The sequence below is a fragment of the Physeter macrocephalus genome, chromosome 9 (assembly GCF_002837175.3).
Source record: "Physeter macrocephalus isolate SW-GA chromosome 9, ASM283717v5, whole genome shotgun sequence".
Lineage (NCBI taxonomy): Eukaryota > Metazoa > Chordata > Mammalia > Artiodactyla > Physeteridae > Physeter > Physeter macrocephalus.
Window position 1 is genome coordinate 11,823,726 of NC_041222.1, and position 22,720 is coordinate 11,846,445.

Below are 22,720 nucleotides of genomic sequence, written 5' to 3' on the forward strand. Positions count from 1 at the left end.
CTTAGAGTAACCAAATAATTGATGAGGGGTAAGTTCCTCTTTACAAAAAGTTCACAGGCCCAGTCCAGAATTCCACTTCTTGCCTCACAGTGCAAGGAGCTCCACAAACAGCTCTCCAGTGAAACTAATGAAAATTATTTTAATTTATTTAAGTCTCTGGAAATGGCTCTAAGGGCACACAACAAATGAAGAAACACTTGTTCAAGAAAATCTACAAAACCTTGATAAGAACTGCAAGAGTCTACGGTATGTGACCCTAGGCCCACTCCCCTGCCCTTTCCCCCCACTTCAGTGGGACAACTCGACTCCAGACTGCTGCGCCCAAGGATGCAGGGCTCCCTCGCTCCCTAGTTCCAAGTCAGAGGGCTACTTTCCAGGAGGAACAGAATGTCATTTCTCATCCTGCCCCTAGCTACCTGTTGCTGAGACTAAGTTCTGTGAGTACAGCCCATAGGCAGGGTCTCTCTTCTTCCACCCAGCCCCTAATTGTGGGAGGGAAGCTCTACCTTGGGTACAGAGCTGCTGAGAATACTGGGGCCCCAACTGCCCTTACCTCAACTCATGGGGCAGGGAGCCCAGGCTTTTATTACCCAAATCTAAGATACTGGGTACATGAGAGTTTCCTTATACTATTCTCTTTTAGGTAATTTTGAAATTTTTCTGTACTAAAAAGTTTAAGGACAAAAACATTTTTAGAAATCCTTCCAAAAACCAAGTACAAGCAACCCTGAGATTCTGAAACTCTGTGTCTTTATGAAATTTTCCTGCAGACTCAGTAACTTAGGAACTGGATCCTTAGACTCTTCTAGGTTAATATGAGTCCTCTACCACACAAAGAATACTACACATAACACACAGCACGATGAATGTTATTTGATAATGATGCAGATGCCATCCTCAAAATAAACCATTTCCAGGGAATAAGAGGAAAAGCAACACAGTAGGGGTTCCCACAGGCCAAATTCATCTTCCTATAACTAGAAACCTTTCAGTTTCAGAGAGGAGATAAAAGTGACCCAGAAACAAAGAAATGAGTTTTGATAAGCAGCAGCTGTATTTAATCACTAAAATTATCCTGGCCCCAATGGAAGAGAAACAGTCTAAGTTAGAAAGGGGTGGGGCTTTTTCTCCCTCGCTTATTTTAGAAGCAAGTAGAAGTGAATGAAGAAAACAGAATCCCTAAGGTCAGACCCCGGTAGAGGCTCCAGGAAGTAGAAGTCCCCTCTCCTTCCTGCCCTTATGTCCAAGGTCACTGTCCTCAGGAATCCAAGCATCCTGCTCTGGAATAAGGCTGCCCCATGATGCCTTCCGCCTGTGCCTCCAGAGACTCTTCACTCTGTGCCCCAGAGGGTTGGTTCTCCCCGTCCTCTTCATCAGTGGCCTGAAGAATCCTCAGCAGTTTGAGCTCAGGGTTCCAGCCTGTTCTAGAAGTACTGTTTGGGGTCCTCTCTTGGGCTTCCAGCAAAATCTCCATCTGAGTCCTGATGTCCTTGTTAGTGCATTCTATTGTGGATAACTCAGGACCTGAAAAAAGACCCAGCCATTAATTGCCTTCTCCCAACTAACTGTGAAAAATCAAGACAGAAAGGAAGGGCTGGAATGTCTTTAGGACCCTTCTGAGGGATGAGAGCTCTGCCCTCCAGGGAGGTGAACCGTCCTCGTCAGCACAGGTTCAGCTCTCCCTGTCCTCAGTCACTTACTAAGGTTCCTCTACCCTAGTATCTTACTCTTCCTACCGGGGAAGGAATCCAGGTTTTTCTTAGTGCAGTCCATCTGTGGTCTCTCCGTGGAATCCTGAAATTCATACGTGTAAGGAAACTTGAATCAGGACTTTAGGAAACAAAGGGCTTTTCTAAAAGATGCTTTTCTTGGAGAAATTAATATCTAAGACAGGACAAAATGCCGCCTCCTGAGATTGAAGAGAGAAGCTTGTGTGCGGCATTCTTTGACCTCCAGGCTGACCAGATGAAGCCAGAACCCAGTTTTCCCCATTTCCAGCTGTCAACTAAGGGTAGATTGCCTCCAAAGGTGGCTGCCAAGAATTCCTCCCATTCCTGTAGGCACATGCTGTTCTTTCCATCAAGAGATGGAGTTAATTTCCTCTCCTCTTGAATCTGGACTAGGCTTGTGATTTTTTTGACAAATAAAATGTGGCAGAAGTGATACTGTTCCAGTTCCAGGCCCATCCCTAGGAAAGTGCTTTCATGAGATTACTATGCTGTCAAGAAGCCCAAACTAGCCACATGGAGGGGCCTCACAGAAGAGAACTAAGACAGTTTGGCCAAGAGCCCCAACCCAGCCTCTAGCTGAATTCAGCTGCATGAGTGACCTTAAGCAAGACCAGAAAAACTGTCCAGTCAACCCACAGAACCATGAGAAATAGCAAACCACTATGGTTCTGCTTTGGGGTGGTTTGTTATACAGTGACAGACAACTGAAACAGCCCTAGCAGAATGGCCCTCAGACATTCTCACCTGTTTCAAAGTGAGGCCTTCTATCTTCATCTGCTGCTGCTGTTTTTTGTCACTTTCCCGACCTGGTAGAGTTCTGTGACCTAGTGACCACAAAATCAATGCAATTCTCTTCTCATTGGTATTTCATATCCCATTGTTGGACTTCTAGTTGATCCCTCGTCTACAGGTGATTCCCCATCCAGGACAATACAGAACCTTAGAGGCAGGTAAAAGGGAGTTAAGCCCTCTGAGTTCTACGTGTTATTCTGTTCACCTGGGACTGTGACCACACCTATTACAGAATTAGCGATTAAGATAAAGTCTGTATTAAAATATCCAGGATTCCTCCATGAAACCTAAGGGGCAGGTGTCTGTACATCATAGGAGCAAAAGAACCCCTAAATCTACCTTTTCAGTCTATGAATACTGCTCTTACTTTCTTGTGCCATCCCTGTGTACCTATATTGGCTTCTGAAAATGAACATCCTCCCTCCCCCAAAAACTCTATAGATCTATGATTCCTCTGTATCAGATGTTTCCCCAACTAGTCCCTAAATACACTTATTCTTTCCTTTCTCAGCTTCCCTTTCTTTAAATGAACATCTTCCAGTCTGCCACCAGAGGTATGATGGTAAAAGGGAACGCTAATCAAGGAACTCCCTTGCTCGGCACTTGTGTTGGCTCCCTAACAGCACTAGTCCTCACCTTAGCTACACGCTGGAAGCACTGGGGCATTCTAAAAACCACCGAGGCCTGGATACTAACACCAGAAACTCTGATTTGACAGGTCTGGGGTGCAGCCTGGGTTTTAGGTTTTTAAAAGCTCCTCAGTTGATTTCAGGGCACCGCTAAGGTAGAGCATCACCGACCACCACTAAGGATAAAGATCAAACACCTCAGCAGGCTCTTCGGCCTGATTCACCTCTCTCCCTTAAGCACCTGACCCCACAGCCACGTCAGACTGCTCGATGCCCCTCCCTACAGCCATGCTCCTCCAGGATGCCTTTACCCAGCCTACTACTGTTTCCAGGAGTTCTCATCCATACTGGGAAAACGCTCACACATATTCAAGATCCAATGCAAAAATAACCTCAGGACTTCCCTGGCAGTCCAGTGGTTAAGACTCCATGCTCCTAGGGCAGGGGGCACGGGTTCGATCCCTGGTTGGGGAACTAAGATCCTGCATGCCACACAGCGCGGCCTAAAAATTTTTTTAAAAAAGAAACAAAAAATCATCTCTTGCATGAGGCCTTTCTCAGCTCAAGGAAGACAAGCCACCGCTCTAAGAACGTAATTCAAAGGGCCCCCGAGTCATGCAAGCAAAGCTTCTCCTATTGGAGGCATCAGGAAGAGGAACAGAAGGCACCAAAATGAAACTCAGGGGACTGGTTATCACCCTGGATACAGGGCTAACCTTGGACAAGTACCTCTGCCCCAGTTCTGTCTACCTCCCATGTGAAGGTCAGGAGCCTTCTTAGATCTTCAGGTTAGAAGACACTTTAGGTATCAGAGAGCTCAGTGGGATGGGAGATAAACCAAGAAGAGCATCCTTCTCAGGAAACATCTCACCTGAGCCCTCAGTGCCCCAGGGTTGCAGAGTGAATTCTGATGATTAAACAGTTATTTTCACATTACAGACAGCAATGTCCAGTCTATTTAGGGCAGAAAAGTCTTCCAAGGTTTAGGGGGATTCTTTCTCCCTCCCTCCCATTCTGCACTCAAGCTGAGAAACGTCAGAGGGACCAGGGCAAGTATATCCTTCAGCTCAGACATGATAAGAACTCCAAAAAGGGGAATCTCTTATCTCTGGCATGAACAGCGTAGGAAAAGGATCGCCTGTCAAGAATTAGCCCCCTGCCTGCTGGATGGGGCTAGATAGTGTGAGCCTCCTGAGACTTTAACCTATGGCTGAGATGCGGCTGACTCTGCTTCCTTAGAACTCTCACGGCCCTCTGGTGAGGGACCCTGGCTCTTCCCTGCCTTACTGGCCGATGGGCCCTCAGAGCTCTTCTCTTCAATAACCTGGGCTAGCTCTTCATCCTCAAACCGCTGCCTTTTCTAAAGTAGGACCTGAGAGGAAAGTGACTCTGACTCATGTTCATGGTTATCTCTCAAATCCCCATGTGAAGCAGACATCTGGCCCAGCTCACTTGCTTAGTAAATATCTGATGGAAGGATGATACATGGTAGACCAGCCAAACCAAAGCATTCCAAGGGGAATTCCGAGTGCCTGATAAAGGCAGGTCCTCAAATGACAAACGTGTTCAGCTTTTCCTGTCCTCAGCTAGGTCCTGGGATTCTGTCACTCCCAAACCCATACATTCTCCTTACCACAGCGTGGGTCATAAACCATGGCACCTGAACGTTTATGCGAGGTGTTGTGGCTCCCTGGTTCACTCTTGGATTTCTTTTTAGCCTCCTGAAACCCACATGAGGGGGAACTGAATTAGGACTTTTGGAAGTGAAGAAACCTTTTCAAAAAGGGCTTAAAGGAAGGAAGTTAGTATCTATAACCATACAGGAACTTTGCATCTACAACCAGCAGACACCAGGGAGAATCCCATCTCTCACACATCCCTTCCTGCTCCAGGCTTCACCCACTTGCTCGAATCCCAGCAGGTTCTGGGGGTCCCCTCGCTGCCACTCTACCTGTTTCCCAGTAGCTGTCTTCACCTTCCTCTGCTGCTGCCACTGCTGCTTCCTGTAACCTGGTGACCAGAGAGCCGGCTCAATCCTCTTCTCCCTGACAGCTCCCACCCTTCCGCGGGGCTGCTTGCTGTGCTCTGCTACCCAGTGGTGACCCTCTCTCTCTGGTCAGGACCAAGCCGGGAGGGGGTGCTTTTTGAAGCTGCAGTTTTCTGAGTTCTACACGTGACCCTATAAGACTGTGGCCACAAACATGGGACCTAGATCAAATACAAAAAATGTGGGCTGACGGGGAATGGTGCCTGGAGATCTAGCAGCACCAGAAAAACCTACCTTCTGTTGTCAGGTTATGATATAGTTTCTTCAAATGTTCAGGATATCTCAATGCTGGTCTCTAGAGGAAAAAAAAAAAAAAAGCAGAAGAAAAGCTCTACTGTAGGTCTTTCCCTCTCCCAAAATGTATCCCCAAATGCATTCATCCATCTAGTCAACAAACATTTTTTTGAGAAGCCAGTGTGTGCAGCATTGTACCAGGGGCTCTGGAGAGGGGAAAGGTGTGGGAAGCAAAATGCAGAAGAAATAGAAAACGCTGCTCTCCTTAAATCTCTCCCTGTACATTTGCTTTCACCTACATACATCCCAGCCCTTCTATGGGGCCTGGATCCAGAGTGGAAGGATAGTGGAAGGATAGAAGAGAAAGAAGAAATAGAACGTTAACTCCTCCAGCCTTGAGGAGAGATGAGTTTGGGCTTGCATACAGACATCTTCCTCTGAGATTCCCTAGCTCTTACTTGCAGGGTGAGGCAGTGTACAGATAAATACATCTTAGCAGAAATGGCACTGTCAGGTCGGCTCTTTTCCAGGGGAGGTTTCTTTTTCATCATGGCCAACTGTGTCTGCATCTCCAGATAAGGTATGGTTTTCCCTTTATCCAGCAAGAGGCTGCAGGGAACAGAGACAGCAGAAAGTCAGCAACAGCTCTTTCTGGCTGAGGAGAAAGAGATGAAAAGGCTCCAAATTTGAAGACATGTCCACTCTGGGCCTTAAAAGCCCTGTACCAACAGGTACTCATTCGGTAATGGCTTTGAGATGCAAGTATGATAATTGTAGTGGAATGGATTAAGTGTTTACTACATGTCAGGCTCATGTGTTTTATACCACTGAATCGTTACCACACCCTGAGGACAGGTATTATTATCCTCATTTTGCAAATGAGGAAAATGAAGATGAAAGATGCTAACTAAATAGTCAAAGTTCACAAAGGTGGTAAATTTCAATACAAAATTCAAAGGTTGTCTCGCTCCAAACCACATATCCATTCTGCCTCCCACTTACCCGTAACTCATCTACAGAAAGAAGAGCATGTCTACCCCCCCAATGGAGGTTTAAATGAGAGAAGATAGGCAGTGTGCACAGGGCCTGGCAGATGGTAAGTACTTAATGAATGGGGGTGATTACTGTCATCACTGCACACTGATAAGTCCAAGAACTCAGTGACCAAGTAGGGTGGCAGTTTTCTCCCCTCCCAAGAGCACACTGCTTAGACCCTTCTCAGCTTCTGAAGAAAAGAAGATGCTCTGGTTCTCCCACAGGCTTACATGGTACTTACTCCTTCAGTAGTTCCTGAGGTAACATGTCATACTGGTTCCATAAAGGTACGCATTCTGAACTTAGTTGTTCAAACGAGTGTACTGGGGAGGGAGGAGGCACAATCATCCCTGGAGGTCCCAACTGTGTTTCTGTGTCCCGAGATGACTTGTGTTTCTGGAAGAGAAACGATGGAAAGAACTCCCTGAAGCACTCTCTTCAATGTCACTTCGCCCCATCAGCATTCCAGCCTCCCAGTACAACGGTGCCATGGGAAACTCTTGTTTCCAGACCTACTCCAGCATCCTCGCCTCCTCTACACTACCAGACCCACCACATTTTTCCCAATCTGGCTCTTCAACCCTACTGTTGCATTCAGATAATACGAGGATTAGCTGTTTGGTGTCATTTTTTCCCCAAAAGGTTCTGAACAAATACTTATTGGCCAACTATGTGCCAGGCATGGGGCTAGGGCTGGGGATTCAGCACCAAACAAAATGGGCCAAGACACTATTCTCCTGGACATAGCAACCTGCCAGCTCTGTGACTTACCCAAGGCTATATTCACCCAATAAATGGCAGAATTAGAATTAGAAGCACAGGTCCATTATAACTGCTAGTCTGTTGAAATTCTATTCCCATCACAATGAAAATTAGCTTTTAATCAACCAAAAATTCCCTCTGAATACCCAACAGTTCCTCCTAACATCTCTTCAAGGTGTTCCTTTACCTTCCTACAAGGAGGAGGTAAGGGGAAAAGAGTCTCAGAGTAGAAGACGGTTTGGTAATTATTCCTTCCTTAAGAGGGGTTTTCTTTGGCAGATTTTGTTCATTTAAAGAGAGAATGGGGGGAGGGGGAAGATACCTGAAAGGAAAACAAAAATAAACTCTGCAGAGTAATATCATGAAGGTTTGGTCAAAACAACAAACTTACCCCTGTAGATTTCTTTCTTTTCATCTCCCCATCCTGGCTGCGAATAATACGCTTCTTCTCAGCTGGACTTGAAATAAGAATAACCACAACTTATTCCCAGACATCTTAAAACAGAAACATCAGGGATATGTATGAATGATGAACGTGAAGATTTCCTCCTCCATTCAGTACTCTAAGACGGCTGGCTGGGAAGCCAGGGGTACCTGCTTCCCAGAGGCTGCTAAAAACAAGAACCCCACCCCCACCTCGCCCTCACATCTGAACTAGGTTCCCCACCGTTCTCTCATACAATCCAGTTACTTACTTTCATAGTATTCATCCAAATTAGTAATTATATACGTAGGTGCAGCAATGTCTATAATGTTTGAATCCCACCACCACCATAAGACTCCAGGAGGAAGGGACAAAGTATTTAGTTCTCCACTGAATTCCACTGCTTAGCACAGAGGTGCTCAAATATTTTTTGCTCTGTCATCTCCCTCCTCCTTCTTGCCTGGAACACAGATATGATGGCTGAAGCTCTAGCAGTCAACTTAGACTTTGAAAGCTCCTAGAAAGCACCTAAGAAGATGGAAGCCATGGGCCAAGGATGATGACCCAAAAAGCTAGCAGGAGCTCTGGTTTCTGATTACCTCATGGAGCTGACATACTAGCCCTGGCCCACCCAACTCTGGGATTCTTTTGCATGAAAGGAAATAAATCCTTAGGGGTTTTTTGTTTACACCATATATATTCACACACAAAATGCATATAGAAAGAAGCATTCACAGGATTTTTTTAAAGAAAATAAAGTCTCATCATCTCTAAACAGTCACTCAAAAAGAATCTGAAAGCCTCAGCAGTCACGAAAGAAAAACCAATTTCTTCCAATGATTGTCAATATTAGCAAGCCTTTGGACCTTCGCCAAATGATCTTTGTCACACTTGCTTTGTACACAAGTTCTATATATGTGCAATTCATTTTGTACCAGTGTGCTAGTCCTTAGGGTTGAGACCAAAGATTCACAGGCTTCACTGAAAACTTTTTTACTAGTTGCTGGTGGCTAATAAGAAAAACTGATAGTCAGAAGGCATTTGTTTCTTAATCAAACCTCACAAATACATTGGGCCCTATCTTGTATGCCATTTACTGTCAGGTAGAATTTTATGTAGAAAACTCCCAAAGCATGAATCTCAAAGTGTACTAACAAGAATTCCAGTGTAGCAAGAGGCAAATACAAGAGACCACAGTCTTCTGCTCTGCTTGACCTCCTCCTGCTTCTTGCAATGAGGTAGCTAAAAGCAAGGTCACAGGGGACTTCCCTGGTGGCACAGTGGTTAAGAATCCACCTGCCAATGCAGGGGACAGGGGTTCGATCCCTGGTCCGGGAAGATCCCACATGCCGTGGAGCAACTAAGCCCGTGCGCCACAACTTCTGAGCCTGTGCTGTAGAGTCCGAGCTCCGCAACAAGAGAAGCCACCGCAGTGAGAAGCCCACGCACCGCAATGAATAGCAGCCCCTGCTCGCCGCAACTAGAGAAAACCCACGTGCAGCAATGAAGACCCAACACAGCCAAAAATTAATTAATTAATTTTTTAAAAAGAAAAAAAAAAGTCACAGAGAGAAGGTCTGCAGAGGATGATAGGCATTTGTAGAACACAAGAGTTGAAGACTCCCAAGTTCTCGACATGATACTCACCTCACATGCTTCTCTGGGATCCAGATTACATCCATATTTCCTACATCTTGAGGACAAGGAAGTTCTGTCTCATTCAAATTTAGCACTGATAGCTAAGAGAAAGATATAAAGCCTGTGTATGTACCAGGATAAGGACTGAATCATCATGCTAACCAAAAGGTATGGTGGTTCAGAAAATGGTAAGAAAAAAAACATTTCCCATCCCCAAAATATCTTCATACTGTTCCTCCAAGAAACTAGGTATCAGTAAAGGTACTCTGCAAGAGTGAGCACTGTTAAGTGTATAGTCTCCCCTGCCTCCCTGCCACATTAGGGTAGCATTTAGCAACTCCCAACCCCACCTCATAGGAGGATACCTTGGGGCTTACCCAAGGGAACACTACTTATTCTGCCCACTGCACTCCAGAGACTTAGATTCCCTGCAGATAAAACAACACAGTCTGGGCTTCCCTGGTGGTGCACTGGTTGAGAATCCGCCTGCCGATGCAGGGGACACGGGTTCGTGCCCCGGTCCGGGACGATCCCACATGCCGAGGAGCGGCTGGGCCCGTGAGCCATGGCCGCTGAGCCTGCACGTCTGGAGCCTGCGCTCCACAATGGGAGAGGCCACGACAGTGAGAGGCCCACATCAGAGAAAAAAAAAAAACAAAACACAGTCTGGAAGCAGGGAGAGAACCGATAGAGGCAGAAGCAAGTTTTCTACTTTTACAGCCTGTCTACAATTATAAGCATCTACATAAAAGTTAAAGTCATAAATTTTTTCACATTTCACTATTTAGGATCCTAGATTTATAAGGAAATCTTATAAATCATCTAGTCGATACCCCTGGCAGGATTCAGGCAGGGGAAAAAAAAACTATTAAAAATAAGGTTGTCCCCATGAGACGGAACTAACTGGCTTGGGGGAACAGAGAAGACCTTTTTTGCACCATAAACCCTTTTATGCATTTTGAATTTAGAACCATGCGTGTGTATTATCCTAGACAATTAACTTAAAACTAACTGAATCTAACCCTCTCATTCTGAAGAGGTCAAAGAGGTAAGTGATTTGTTCATTCATCTTTTCAAACCCATCTACCTTCTCTTGGTCCCTTATACTCTCCACCACATGAAAAGTGAGAATCTTATGGGAAAAATATAAGGCATCCAGCAGGACTGCAAAAAATAGTAAACCTCTACTGTAGACAAGTAGAAGGGTTTTTTCCTTCTTAAAATTTAGCTCTTCTCCTAACTAGCTGTGCTTCAGCAAATCACTTCCTATCTGGGCCTCAGTTTCCTCAGCTGTAAGATATATGAGATAGACCATAGCAATATTCTTCAAACTGCAGTTGCAACTTATTCATAGGTCACGAAATCAAATTTTGTGAATCACAGCCTACACTGTTTTAAAATGAAACAGAACAGGATAGAAAATTTCAGAGTATATCACTCATAGTTAGGGTAAAGATTGTTCCATGATATTTTGTTGTAAAGTGTATCTCTTACCATAATAGCTAAAAAACTCTGAAAGTCATGAGTGTAGATGATCTTGAGGCTTATTTTAGATCTGACATTCCGGCATTCTAATTTCCCTGTATTACGAGGTGACAGTGTTTACTTAGTACCTGAACATGCTCTACGCAGGACAGAGATGGGAAATTCTCACCTATGCCAAACTACCACAAATCAATCCCACTGTGTCTGGGATTTCTAGAAACAGTATAACATGTAAAGGCATTAGCACAGAGCCTAGCACATAGTAAGGGCCCAATATTAGATAGTGATCATCATCATTATTCAGACTATAGTCATCCTGAATGTTAAATAAAGGCAAATATTTGATTCCCACTAGTAAAGAGAAAATGCTGAGGAAGTACCTTTTGTAATCTGTGACTTGCTTTGGGAGATCTGTTAGTACGGTGTATTAAGTCTCTGTCAGGTAAATCCTTCCAAGGCCTAAAAAATGAGAGTTTCCAAACATGAAACAGAGTCACAAAAGACTTAACTGGAATGACAAAAGTAGTGCTACGAGGAAAAGCCTCCTACTTTTCTACAGAAACCCTTGGGCTTAATTCCTACCAAATGAATGTAGGGTCTCAGCATCGTCTTAAGTTTTGGTTTTTTTTTCCTGAAACAGCTTCCAGACATTGCACATTGCAAACACTTCACAACTATTTGTTGCATCAAACTGAATTCATAGCCTATGTGCTTCTCTCTCCAACTACAGATAGTTACATCACCATCAATAAAAATTTATTAAGTTACTTTGATGTAGATGTTCAAAAACATGCTAAATAAACAAAATGTGGCACAGACATACAATGGACTATTTTTCAACCTTAAAAAGGAATGAAATTCTGAAAAATGTGACAACATGAATGAAGCTTGAAAACATTATGCAAGGTGAAATAAGCTAGACACAAAAGGACAAACATTGTATGACGCCACTTACATGAGGTACCTAGAATAGGCAAATGCATAGAGACAAAAAAATTGAACAGAGATTGCCAGGGGCCACAGGGAGGAGGGAGAGGGGAGTTATTGTTTAATGGGCACAGAGTTTCTGTTTGAGATGATGAAAAAGTTCTAGAAGTGGATAGTGGCGATAGTTGCACAAGACTGTTGAGTGTACTTGATGCTACTGTACACTTAAAAATGGTTAAGGGCTTCCCTGGTGCCGCAGTGGTTATGAATCCGCCTGCCAATTCAGGGGACATAGGTTCGAGCCCTGGTCCGGGAAGATCCCACATGCCGTGGAGCAACTAAGCCTGTGCACCACAACTACTGAGCCCGCGTGCCACAACTAGAAGCCACCGCAGTAAGAAGCCCGCACACCACGCAGCAACGAAGACCCGATGCAATCAAAAATAAATAAATTTAAAAAAAAAAATGGTTAAAATGGTCAATTTTATGTTATGTATATTTACCACATAAAAAAAAGGAATAACCCTTTACATTTTCATATCATTTGCTATTTTATTTTTTTAAAAAACATGTTAAATGTATAAATGAATGAATATTGCCAAGAGGTGTAAGATAAAGACCTAACTCCTTGGCCTGATTTATCAAGTCCTCCGAGACACAGGCCCCTACTTTTTACTCCAGCTCCCCAGCCTCATCTCTGACCATTCCTGCTCTCTGTTCTAGACACAATGAGTTACTTTCCTGATATGTAAACAATTTCCTCTTGCCTCCAGGCCTTTGCGTGTGCTATAGCCTAGAACTCTCTTCCCGTGCATTACCCACCTATAAGCCCCACTTTACTAGGCGGCTCTGCTTTCAGGTCTGGGCACAGATGCCATCTGTACAGAAGACAGTGCCCTGGGCTAGGAGCCCTACCTGTGTGCTTCCACATATCAAAGGGGCACTCCTCTCACCACACACATCACACTGAATGGTTCTTTGTCTCCCCAACTAGGCTGAAAGCCCCTTGGAGGTAAAGACCGTATCTTGTTTACCGTCATATCCCCAGCGCACAATAAAGTGGCCCCACTAAGATATATTTCTGAATTCAATGAGCAACTAAGCAAATGATGTCATAGTCTGCTTTGACAGGCCCTGACTGCAAGAAGCCACCATTTTCTCAGCGTTCAAGTCTCAGAAAACCAGAAAGTAGTCATACCCTCTCCTATACTACCTTTTAGCCTAACAGAAATCAAGGGCTGCTTAAATCAAACAGGAAAAAGGAACCACTATAAGGGCCCCCATTAGTGTTTTGATTCCAGGCAACAGGGCCTTTGAATTTTAAGTCTACGTTTTCCACAGACACATGTCCCTTAGCTTCCAACATCAGCAAGCTCTAACTGGGTGCCTAGACGCTGTAGAAGATTCAAAAGGAAACCACTGCTTCTGCCTTCGAGAGCTTCCAAATAATTTCATACCTAAAAATAAAAGATAAGAAAAACAGCATATATGGACACAGTTTTCTCAACCCACAGAAGCTGATGAGATACTCCCTGTTATGAGCTGAATTGTGTTCCCCAAAATTCTTATGTTGAAGTATCTCAGAATTTGACTGTATTTGGGGACTTCCCTGTGGTCCAGTGGGTAAGACTCCAAGCTCATAATGCAGGGGGCCCAGGTTCGATCCCTGGTCGGGGAACTAGATCCCGCATGCATGCCGCAACCAAGAGTCCGCATGCCACAACTAAGCAAGTCCATGTGCTGCAACGAAGATCCTGTGTGCCACAACTAAGACCCGGCGCAGCCAAAATAAATAAATATTTTAAAAATCTTTGTTTAAAAAAAAAAGAATTCGACTATATTTGGAGATAGGGTTTTAAAGGAGATAATTAAGGTAAAATGAGGTCATATAGGTGGGCCCTAATCCAATATGACTGGTGTGCTTGTAGGAAGAGATCAGGACACAGACACACACAGAAGGAAGACAATGTTAAGACACAAGGAGAAGATGGCCACCTACAAGCCAAGGAGAGAGGGCTCAGAAGAAAACAACTCTGCCAATAACTTAATCTTGGACTTCTAGCCTCTAGAACTGTGAGAAAATAAATTTCTGTTGTTTAACCCACAATCTATAGTACATTTTTTATGGTAACCCTAGAAAACTAATACACCCTCCCCCTTTTAACCAACTCCTACAAGACAAGTAAGAATACTTTCTTGGACTTCCCTGGTGACGCAGTGGTTAAGAATCTGCCTGCCATTGCAGGGGACACGGGTTCGAGCCCTGGTCCGGGAAGATCCCACATGCCATGGAGAAACTAAGCCCGTGCACCACAACTACTGAGCCTGCGAGCCACAACTACTGAGCCTGCGTGCCACAACTACTGAAGCCCACGTGCCTAGAGCCTGTGCTCCACAACAAGAGAAGCCACTGCAATGAGAAGCCCACGCACCGCAACGAAGAGAGCCGCCCTGCCCGACGCAACCAGAGAAAAGCCGGCGCATAGCAACAAAGACCCAATGCAGCCAAACATAAATAAATAAATTTTAAAAAAAGAATACTTTCTTTCTGTTTCCCACTGACTATTCATCACTCCTTTATGTGAGGGTTTGTTGTGTTTTTTTTGCCATGCCATGCAGCTTGCGGAATCTCACCTCCCCGAGCAGGGACTGAACCTGGGCCACAGCAGTGAAAGCACCGAGTCCTAACCACTGGACCACCAGGGAATTCCCGTTAATGTTTTATTTTTAATCTAGCTTTCTCAAAGTCTACTACATGGGCAAAGGAAGTTAACCCAGAATTTTGAGGTCGTAAGCCCTTTAAGGAAGATTCCATGATAATTTACCTGCGTTGAAACTTGGAGTAAAACTTTGAACGTCGAGACAATAAAGAGTGAGCCTTGGGGAAGGTAAATCCTGATAAATGACCACAAGCAAGTCTCTTGGCCTGGAAGCAGGAATCTGCGATGTTTACAATGGTGAGCACTGGGTGTCTGTCTGAAAGACCAGACCAGAGGAGAACATGTAACATGTCAAAAGGGAGCCAAACAGAAACAATTCAAGGATCTTGGAAGGAAGGAGACAGGGCTGGCTAATTCACCTTCAGCATCCAGAGGAGATTTGTGGGAGGAGTCCAGAATTCGAGGGTGGCCCTTCTCAATTCGGCGGAGAGTTGCCCAGCATTGTGGATGCTGACAAACAGCCAGGTCACAGGTAGTTTCATCCCACTGGCTTTTATCTGGCAAGTCCATAGCTACAAATGGTTTAGGACAAAAGCCAACCTTGCAGATTTCTAGCCCTCTGGGAAAACAATCACCACATAATTAGGGAATACTATACATTAACCATGCAGTCCAGATATTAATTTGCACTCAAAGCATGAAATATTTCTGTTGACCCATATAGATAAATGGTGGTCACAGGATAATTAGGAATTGGGTAACAAGCAAGTATGAAATAATCTCAGCATGGAGTAGAGTGATAAGAGTTTGGGTTCAGACTGACTCCAGAAGGTCTCCTAACTGACCATTTAAATTAATAATTGAGTGACCTGAGATTTAACCAATCTGAGCTTCAGTCTCCTCAGCTGCAAAATGAGGATAAGTCTATTTCACAGGATCACCACAACAATTAATTAATGGACATTAAAAGTTCTGGCATATAGTTCAAAATAAATATTAGCATCCTTTCCTTTTCCCCTTCATTAATCATTAGGGAGAAGATGCCACCATCTCCAAAAAGCCTTATCAAATTATAATTAATGTACATAGCACTTGCGTATCCTCAGATTTTGTTATACACAGGGGCTCCTGGAACCAATCCTCTGTGGATACTAAGTGACGGCAGAGTCACAGAAGTGCTTTAGATGGCTCAAACTTTTGGAAGAGATGCTTCCATTTTCAGTATGCTCCAGTTCTCACTCAGGCGGCTAAAATACCTACCAGAAATGAATGGGTTTGCTCAAACAGCAAATCAGTCGACCCACAGTTGCATCAGAAGCCACTGGCTTTTCACTTACTGGCTGTATGCTCTTGGGCAAGTTACTTCACCTCCCTCAGCCTGTTTCCTCATATAAATTATGGAAGGGGAAATCCCTAAGTAGCATCATAGAAGCATTAAATAAGATAATGTACTTTTATGTATGACACATAACAGGTGCTCAATAAATGTTATCTTTCTCTCTCTAGAAGTGTTTTAGGCAATCACTACCACCTGATCCCTAATAACTTTTTAAGGACAGTGTCCATTTCTTTCTTCCTTTACTCAACACATTTATTGACTACCAAATATGTGAGGGGACCTGTTATGGGCATAGAGAACAATAAAGAACAAAATAAGTTCCTATTCTAAAGTGCTTATAATTTAAACCAAAGATAGCAAACTATTGGCCTGGGATTGCACCTGGCCTATGATTTGTTTTGTTTGGCCTGCACCTTGAGCCATTACGCAAAGATGGAAATAGTCCATAATGTCCAGATTGCTGGCTCCTCTTAAAGATTAAAATATCTAACAACGCAGGGGCCCAATTCCAACAAGATAGCAACTGGCTGGAGCTGAGCACTTCCTGACATCTTTACACCAGGTGTATTCTAGCCAAGTGGACAGTTCTCCCACCAAACCCTATAATCTCTAACTGAAGCAGTTTCAGTTGCCATTTATCATCCCATTTGCTGTTGTTTTTTTTATACTAGGGAAATATTTCTTCGTGTTCATGTCTCTGTCAAAAACAGGAAAACTAAGAGTGACCTGAGACAGCAGATTTCAAGAAAAAAAGCATTTCTGCTTTGCAGGAGTGAGGACAATTGCTACAAATGTAATAGGAAAATGACAGAACTTAAAAAGCTACTGCAGGGGGCTTCCCTGGTGGCGCAGTGGTTGAGAGTCTGCCTGCTGATGCAGGGGATACGGGTTCGTGCCCCGGTCCGGGAAGATCCCACATACCGCAGAGCGGCTAGGCCCGTGAGCCATGGCCGCCGACGCTGCGCGTCTGGAGCCTGTGCTCCGCGACGGGAGAGGACACAACAGTGAGAGGCCCGCGTACCGCCAAAAAAAAAAAAAGCCACTGCAGGGACTTCCCTGGTGGTGCAGTGGTTAAGAATCCGCCTGCCAATACAGGGGACACGGGTTCAAGCCCTGGTCAGGGAAGATCTCACAAGCCGCAGAGCAACTAAGCCTGTTTGCCACAACTACTGAGCCTGTGCTCTAGAGCCCATGAGCCACAACTACTGAAGCCCACACTAGAGCCCACACTCGTGCTCCGCAAAAAGAGAACCACAACTAGAGAAAGCCCGCGCGCAGCAATGAAGACCCAACGCAGCCAAAAATAAATAAATAAAATAAAATAATAATTTTTTAAAAAGCCATTGCAAAACCATGGAAATGTTTTTTTAACTAGGAAAGATGCACGATGCACAATTCGATGAACTAAAACGCAAATACAATTGTAAGAGGATTTGTTTTTGAATGCAAATATAATGTTACATTATTCTTACAACCGGCTGCGTGTTGCTCTTTTGTTACCTGACCAGCCCGAATTGAGCCCCGAGGTCTAGTCATGGCCATCTCTATGTCGCCAGCCCTAACACTGTGCTGGCAAAGTAGTCTGCGTTAAAAAAAAATTTTAGGTAACAGTTATTCTTAATACCATTACTACAAAGCCGAGAGAGAGCTAAAAACATTAGAGGTGGCCATTTGCGCCGGCAGAGTTGAAAAAGCATTTCCCGCTTCGTTCCGGAAAAGAGTAGTGGGAGAATGCGGCCCGCGCTTCCGCGAAACCGAAGCAGAAGCCAAGCGGCCTAAACCCATAGAAAAACGCCACTCTTCGACGCGCGCTGAAGTGAACGATGGGCCCAGCCTCTCACCGAGAGGAGCCCCGCCCCGCCAGCTCAGTCCACGCCTCCGTCTCCCACGCTAGCCACCAGGCTGCGACGTCGCCAGGCAGCGGCGCAGAGCACTATGGGAAAGGGACGGAAAGCCCAGTGAGCCATACTTCATTTTCTAAGCAAGTTCCAGATATGTTGGTGGCGTGAAGCAGGGAAACGAGCCTGGGAAGGGACGCCAGGTGCCGGTGAGGCCGGACGGAAACCCCTCGAGCCAAATCCATGGCAGCGTGGAAAGCTCGGAAGCACCGGCCACTGGAGGCGGAAGCGGGGCTGGAGGAGGAGGGAGGTTATGGCGCGCGGGGCACTGTGGGACAGTGTGTGGGCAACGCGGGGCGCGACGGAAGCCTCGTTGGGTCAGACCGTGGCGACGCGGGAAGTCCGGACGCCGTAGCGGCCTGAAGAGGAGGTTCGAGGCCTGGGCCCCGGCCGCGGCAATGGCGGAGAGGCCTGAGGACCTAAATCTGCCCAATGCCGTCATCACCAGGATCATCAAGGAGGCGGTGAGCAGCTCCGGCTGGTGGACGGGCCAGGGACGGACGAGCGGGCAGGGGAAAACAGGTCCTGGGCCGGTAGCTTTGCTCACCCCCGCTTTTCTCACAGCTCCCGGACGGTGTCAGCATCTCCAAGGAGGCCCGGAGCGCCATCTCCCGTGCCGCCAGCGTCTTCGTGCTGTACGCCACATCCTGGTGAGGCGGACAGAGCTAGCCGGGGCTTAGCTGGGCATAAAGGAGGCGTAAAGAGACCCCCCCACACAACTCCTGGTTCGGAGTTCGTGGTCTGGAGCCCTCAAACCCCAGTAGTTATGTTCTACCTCAGTGGAGGGAGGTTCAGAGTTCTCGTCCAGGTTTTGCAATCTCTGAAACAAAACAAAACAACAGTAACTTTGCTTTAACCCTTTTGTACAAGTAAGAGAGGGACTTACCGTGTCACAAAAATCCATGCATGCAGGCTTTCTCATGCCACTTCTAGGTGCTCCTTTTCCCACCCACTTCGTACGCGGCAAGAGGGCATCTGACAGCCCTTAATCTTTCTTCTTTCAGTGCCAACAACTTCGCGATGAAAGGGAAACGCAAGACACTGAATGCCAGCGATGTGCTCTCCGCCATGGAGGAGATGGAGTTTCAGCGGTTCGTGACCCCGTTAAAAGAAGCTCTGGAAGGTAACTGCCCTTTCGTTTTCTCATCCAAGTAGATGTTCATCCTGTATGACCTGCTCACCTGGCCCTGAGTCTTTATCAGCTTGGGTGCCTTTAAGTCTGATAAGCAAGTACTGGATGCGACTCCGATGGCAGGCACCACCGCATAACTGTTTTGTGGTGCTGGGCGGGTTATTTTTCCTTCTGTGCCTCAGCTTTTCCAATTATGCAGTGGAGTTAGCTGCTGCAGAGTCTGGTTCAGCCTTGCCTCCTAACTCCCTCCCCTTCATCCTTACAGCTTACAGGAGGGAGCAGAAAGGCAAGAAGGAAGCTTCAGAGCAAAAGAAGAAAGACAAAGACAAAAAAACAGATTCAGAAGAGCAAGACAAGAGCCGGGATGAGGACAACGATGAAGATGAGGAAAGGCTGGAGGAAGAAGAACAGAATGAAGAGGAGGAAGTGGACAACTGAAGAGGGTGGGGAGACGCAGCTCGGAAGGTACCACTCTGAAACGCTGTACACGTTTGTGTGAAGCTTTTTCGTGCTGGGCAGAGTAGTCTTAGGCAGAAGATCGAAATAAAAACTGAATTATCATCAAAACCAGCGCTTCCCAGACTCGGAGCATCTGAGTAGCGGAATCCTGTTTTGCTTAATCAGTCTCAAGGTTATGCCTTTTTGGCCAGAGAGATTCTGAACAGCTAATTTAATGGGTCAATTTGATCTCTCTTGTTTACTTATACATATAGTTAGGCAGTTGTTGATCCCCAGTTCCCTCCCCACCCCCCAAAAAAGTAATAATAACTTCCATGCTGCCGACTGTGTTCCAGATCACAGAGGCAGTCAAGGCTCAGGAAAAACTGGGGTTTGATCATGGTCAGCCTATTTGATTGTACAGTATTTGGCAATACTAGCTTATTTCACATGATCAGAATGGCTTAGCTTTAGGAAATTACTATAAGGGTTCGAGAGAACAATGAAATCTTTTTCTATTGTCTCCTCACTTGCCAGTAACATTAATTGAATTTTGGTTTCTACAGACCCACTTGGCTTGGATTCCCTTCTATATTGCCTATAGGCATGTTACCTGCTTGGGTGGCTATGTGCTCAGCACATAATGCTTTTAAATCAACGGAGTAGAATTAGTCAAGCAAGGTTGCCAATGTCTTACTCTTGTAAAACAGATGGTTTAGTCTTAAACGCACCTCACTGCCTGCGACTGTACAGCTTTAGGATTTGTTGTCACCTCCTGGAAGGTATAAAATTCCAGGCTTTCTCTTCTTGTAGTCCATCTCCTAGACTTGTGACTTGGCTTTTCATTATTACAATTCATGACAAGTTCCAGACTTTATTTCTTCTAGGCACAACTTTCTCCCTCTGTGCTTCTCACCTCCTGTCTCTGTTCTGCCTCTCCTCTGCTCCCCATTCCCACTTTCTCTGTCCCTCTTTTTCTCACTCTCCTAATCCAGGAACTTGGATGACCTGCTTAATATCCCAAAGTGTGGTTTCCTCTCATTCCCTAGTTCTAATCTCATGTCTTTTAAAAACGATTTTGTAAATCTCTCTGAACCATAAGGGAAATCTGATGGTGCTCAGGAATCTAATTCCTCCCCTAACCCATCCCCTTTAACTGCTTCTGAAGTATCTCTGTTGACCTTTCCTAGTTTTCTTCTCTTTCCATTTGGTGCTTCGAGCACTTTTTTGTTCGTCTCTAAGTTGAGTGCTTGGAGGTTGAAAGGTAGTGAAATGTAGTGTGACACTGTTAATTTGTTAAATGAATACAGTGGAAAGTTTGTTGATAAATGAGTGAAGAATATTGAGAAAATTATAATGCTTTGTATAAATAAAAATTCCTGTTAAAAGTGATGACTCCTCTTTAATCCTTCTTGTTTGTAAGCGTGCTTTTGGGGAGGACCACTGATCATGCTCTATACACTTCTTGGGGTGTGGACTGAGCCAGACCCTTATGAATGTGGGATCCTGCATTACCTTGGATGACCAGCAGATGCTGCTCATTAACAAGCAGGGGCGCTGCTGCTCTTCAACCACAGTGAGAGCTTCCCAGGGCTCTGCTGGGCACCCTATACATGCTAGATGCGCAACAACGCCGAACATTTATCGAGTCCCTGCTGTGTTCCTGGCACTGTTCTAAATGCTTTCAAGTATTAACTCTTAAATCCTGTGAAGGAACACTGCTGTTATCTCCATGATTTCAGCTATGATACTGTATTACCTCTAGATTACGTAACTGTTTCAAATCATATTTCACAGATAGATACACAACCCCAACGATCATTAGGTCCAGTGGCTTTTTCCTTCTCCACAGCAGAAACATTGCTTCTTTTCTTTTTTTCCTGTCTATCACATTTATATTTGTATGAAAGACAAAGCTATTCAATATATTTCTTATTTCTCCCTTGAAATTTATATTGATGCTATTTCTACAAGTTAGTTACAATGTCACAGTATTATGTCTCTGGGAAAACAGCATACACTGAGTCCTTCATAGTTGGTTATTGTACAAATGATTTTTTTTTAAATACACTGAACTTCAGGTTTTTCATCTCTAAATTGGCAGTGTTAATACCTACCTTAAAAGGAGAATTTTGAAAGATAACAGAAGACTTTTAGCACAGTGGCACGTACACAGCAAGGCCTTGTTTTTATTTTTGTTTTTCTCTTCCATACATATTTTCATTTCCCTTTGAATTAACAGAACAGCTTCAGAATAGGAGAGAAATCATTTTTATAATCTTGTGGAAGATCATCTTGTTTTCTTTCATAACAGTAGCCTAAGGAGAATGTAAAGTCTGGATAGGATACATACACAGCATAACATTTGTACTCTGTGTGATAACGACTAATCTCTGTGGTTTCTACTAGACATCATAGGCACTGTTACCAAGTATTTGATTGCTTTTGGAGCAGAAGAATATTGTTTAAGGATTACCAAAATAGTTCAAGTTTAACTCCAGTTTGCTCATTCCATATTAATATATTCATTTCTAATTGTATAATTTAAAATTTTTTTATTTACGTAATATTGATTTATAACATAGGTTTCATGTGTACAACATTCTGTTTCTACTTCTGTATACTCTACGACATGCTACCCACCAAACCTTTATTTTCCATTCATCACCATACTGTTGATTCCCTTTACCCATTTTTCCTTCCCCCTTGCCCCTCCCCCTCTGGTAACTGCTGCTCAGTTCTCTGTAGGTTTGGTTTCGTTTGTTCATTTATTTGGGGTTCTGTTTTAGTTTTTTATGTTCCACATATGAGTGAAATCATACGATATTTGTGTTTCTCCACAGGACATATTTCACTTAGCATAATAACCTCAAGGTCCATTCATGTTGTCACAAACGGCAGGATTGCATCTTTCTTATGGCTGAATAGTATTCCATTGTATATATACACCACATCTTCATTATCCATTCGTTGGTGGGCGCTTAGGTTGTTTCCATATCTTGGCTATTGTAAAGAATGCTGTGCCACCATGAACATAAGGGCATATATCTAGAAATATATTGTTTCTTTTTTTTTTTTTTTTTTTTTTTGGCTGTGCTGCACGGCATGTGGGATCTCAGTCGAACCTGAGCCCCCTTCAGTGGTAGCGTGGAGTCTTAACCACTGGACGACTAGGGAAGTCCCTAGAAATATGTCGTTTCTTTTTTTTTTTTTTTTTTTTAACATGTCGTTTCTTAATTCCCATGAGCACCACTCAGCCAAGCCTTCAAGTCCCATCTGGACTTCTGGGGCTTCCTTTGAGCTCAGTTTCCTGCCTCATCTCTGCTTCCCCTAGCTTCCTCTGTGTACTGCTTGCCAAGTGGATCTTCCTAGAACATTGCTATGTTGCAGTCCCTCACTGCTTTCTGTTAAGTCAAATCCATACCTAGACCTGTTATTCAAAGCCTGCTTAAGGTGGGCTCACCTGACCTTCTGTAACATGCTTCTACCCCAACGTAAGGCTCCAGTCAAGAATGAATCCCCCAAAGGACTCTCCTTCCACACGACCTTA

General features: G+C 44.6%; 2 protein-coding genes across 9 annotated transcripts; one reads left to right on the plus strand and one right to left on the minus strand.

Moving 5' to 3' along the window:
- Positions 1-863: 863 nt before the first annotated feature.
- C9H9orf43 (chromosome 9 C9orf43 homolog) lies at positions 864-17,845 on the minus strand. 8 transcript variants are annotated; one of them, XM_028493606.1, is made up of 15 exons: positions 17,203-17,317; positions 15,624-15,776; positions 14,783-14,982; positions 14,529-14,679; positions 11,157-11,235; positions 9,301-9,392; positions 7,621-7,687; positions 6,709-6,863; positions 5,891-6,041; positions 5,433-5,493; positions 5,103-5,161; positions 4,785-4,872; positions 2,475-2,554; positions 1,728-1,794; positions 864-1,524 (listed from the first exon to the last, which is right to left on the minus strand). In XM_028493606.1, exons 3-15 carry the CDS (start codon positions 14,931-14,933, stop codon positions 1,259-1,261), a joined length of 1,467 nt encoding a protein of 488 aa, XP_028349407.1. In that variant the 5' UTR covers positions 14,934-14,982; positions 15,624-15,776; positions 17,203-17,317; the 3' UTR covers positions 864-1,258. The 8 variants fall into 8 exon arrangements, with proteins under 8 accessions (XP_028349407.1, XP_028349405.1, XP_028349403.1 ...); XM_028493604.2 differs by lacking the exons at positions 15,624-15,776; positions 17,203-17,317 and adding an exon at positions 17,672-17,845 and having other exon boundaries at positions 4,812-4,872; XM_028493602.2 differs by lacking the exons at positions 15,624-15,776; positions 17,203-17,317 and adding an exon at positions 17,672-17,845.
- Positions 17,846-17,912: 67 nt separating this feature from the next.
- POLE3 (DNA polymerase epsilon 3, accessory subunit) lies at positions 17,913-20,554 on the plus strand. Its single transcript, XM_007109484.4, has 4 exons — positions 17,913-18,064; positions 18,165-18,250; positions 18,605-18,723; positions 18,998-20,554. The coding sequence occupies exons 1-4, from the start codon at positions 17,999-18,001 to the stop codon at positions 19,168-19,170; spliced, it is 444 nt and encodes a 147-aa protein (XP_007109546.1). The 5' UTR covers positions 17,913-17,998; the 3' UTR covers positions 19,171-20,554.
- The last annotated feature ends 2,166 nt before the right edge of the window (positions 20,555-22,720 follow it).

Bases quoted from the DNA above. Each gene is read 5' to 3' on its own strand.
- C9H9orf43 (XM_028493602.2), bottom strand. The intron at 11,236-14,528 runs GTAAATTATCAT...CTCATTTTTTAG, and splicing joins TACTCCAAGTTTCAACGCAG to GCCTTGGAAGGATTTACCTG. The intron at 1,795-2,474 runs GTGAGAATGTCT...TATGAATTTCAG, and splicing joins AAGGCCTCACTTTGAAACAG to GATTCCACGGAGAGACCACA.
- POLE3 (XM_007109484.4), top strand. From the start codon at position 17,999: ATGGCGGAGAGGCCTGAGGACCTAAATCTGCCCAATGCCGTCATCACC. The intron at 18,065-18,164 runs GTGAGCAGCTCC...CTTTTCTCACAG, and splicing joins CCAGGATCATCAAGGAGGCG to CTCCCGGACGGTGTCAGCAT. The intron at 18,724-18,997 runs GTAACTGCCCTT...TCATCCTTACAG, and splicing joins GTTAAAAGAAGCTCTGGAAG to CTTACAGGAGGGAGCAGAAA.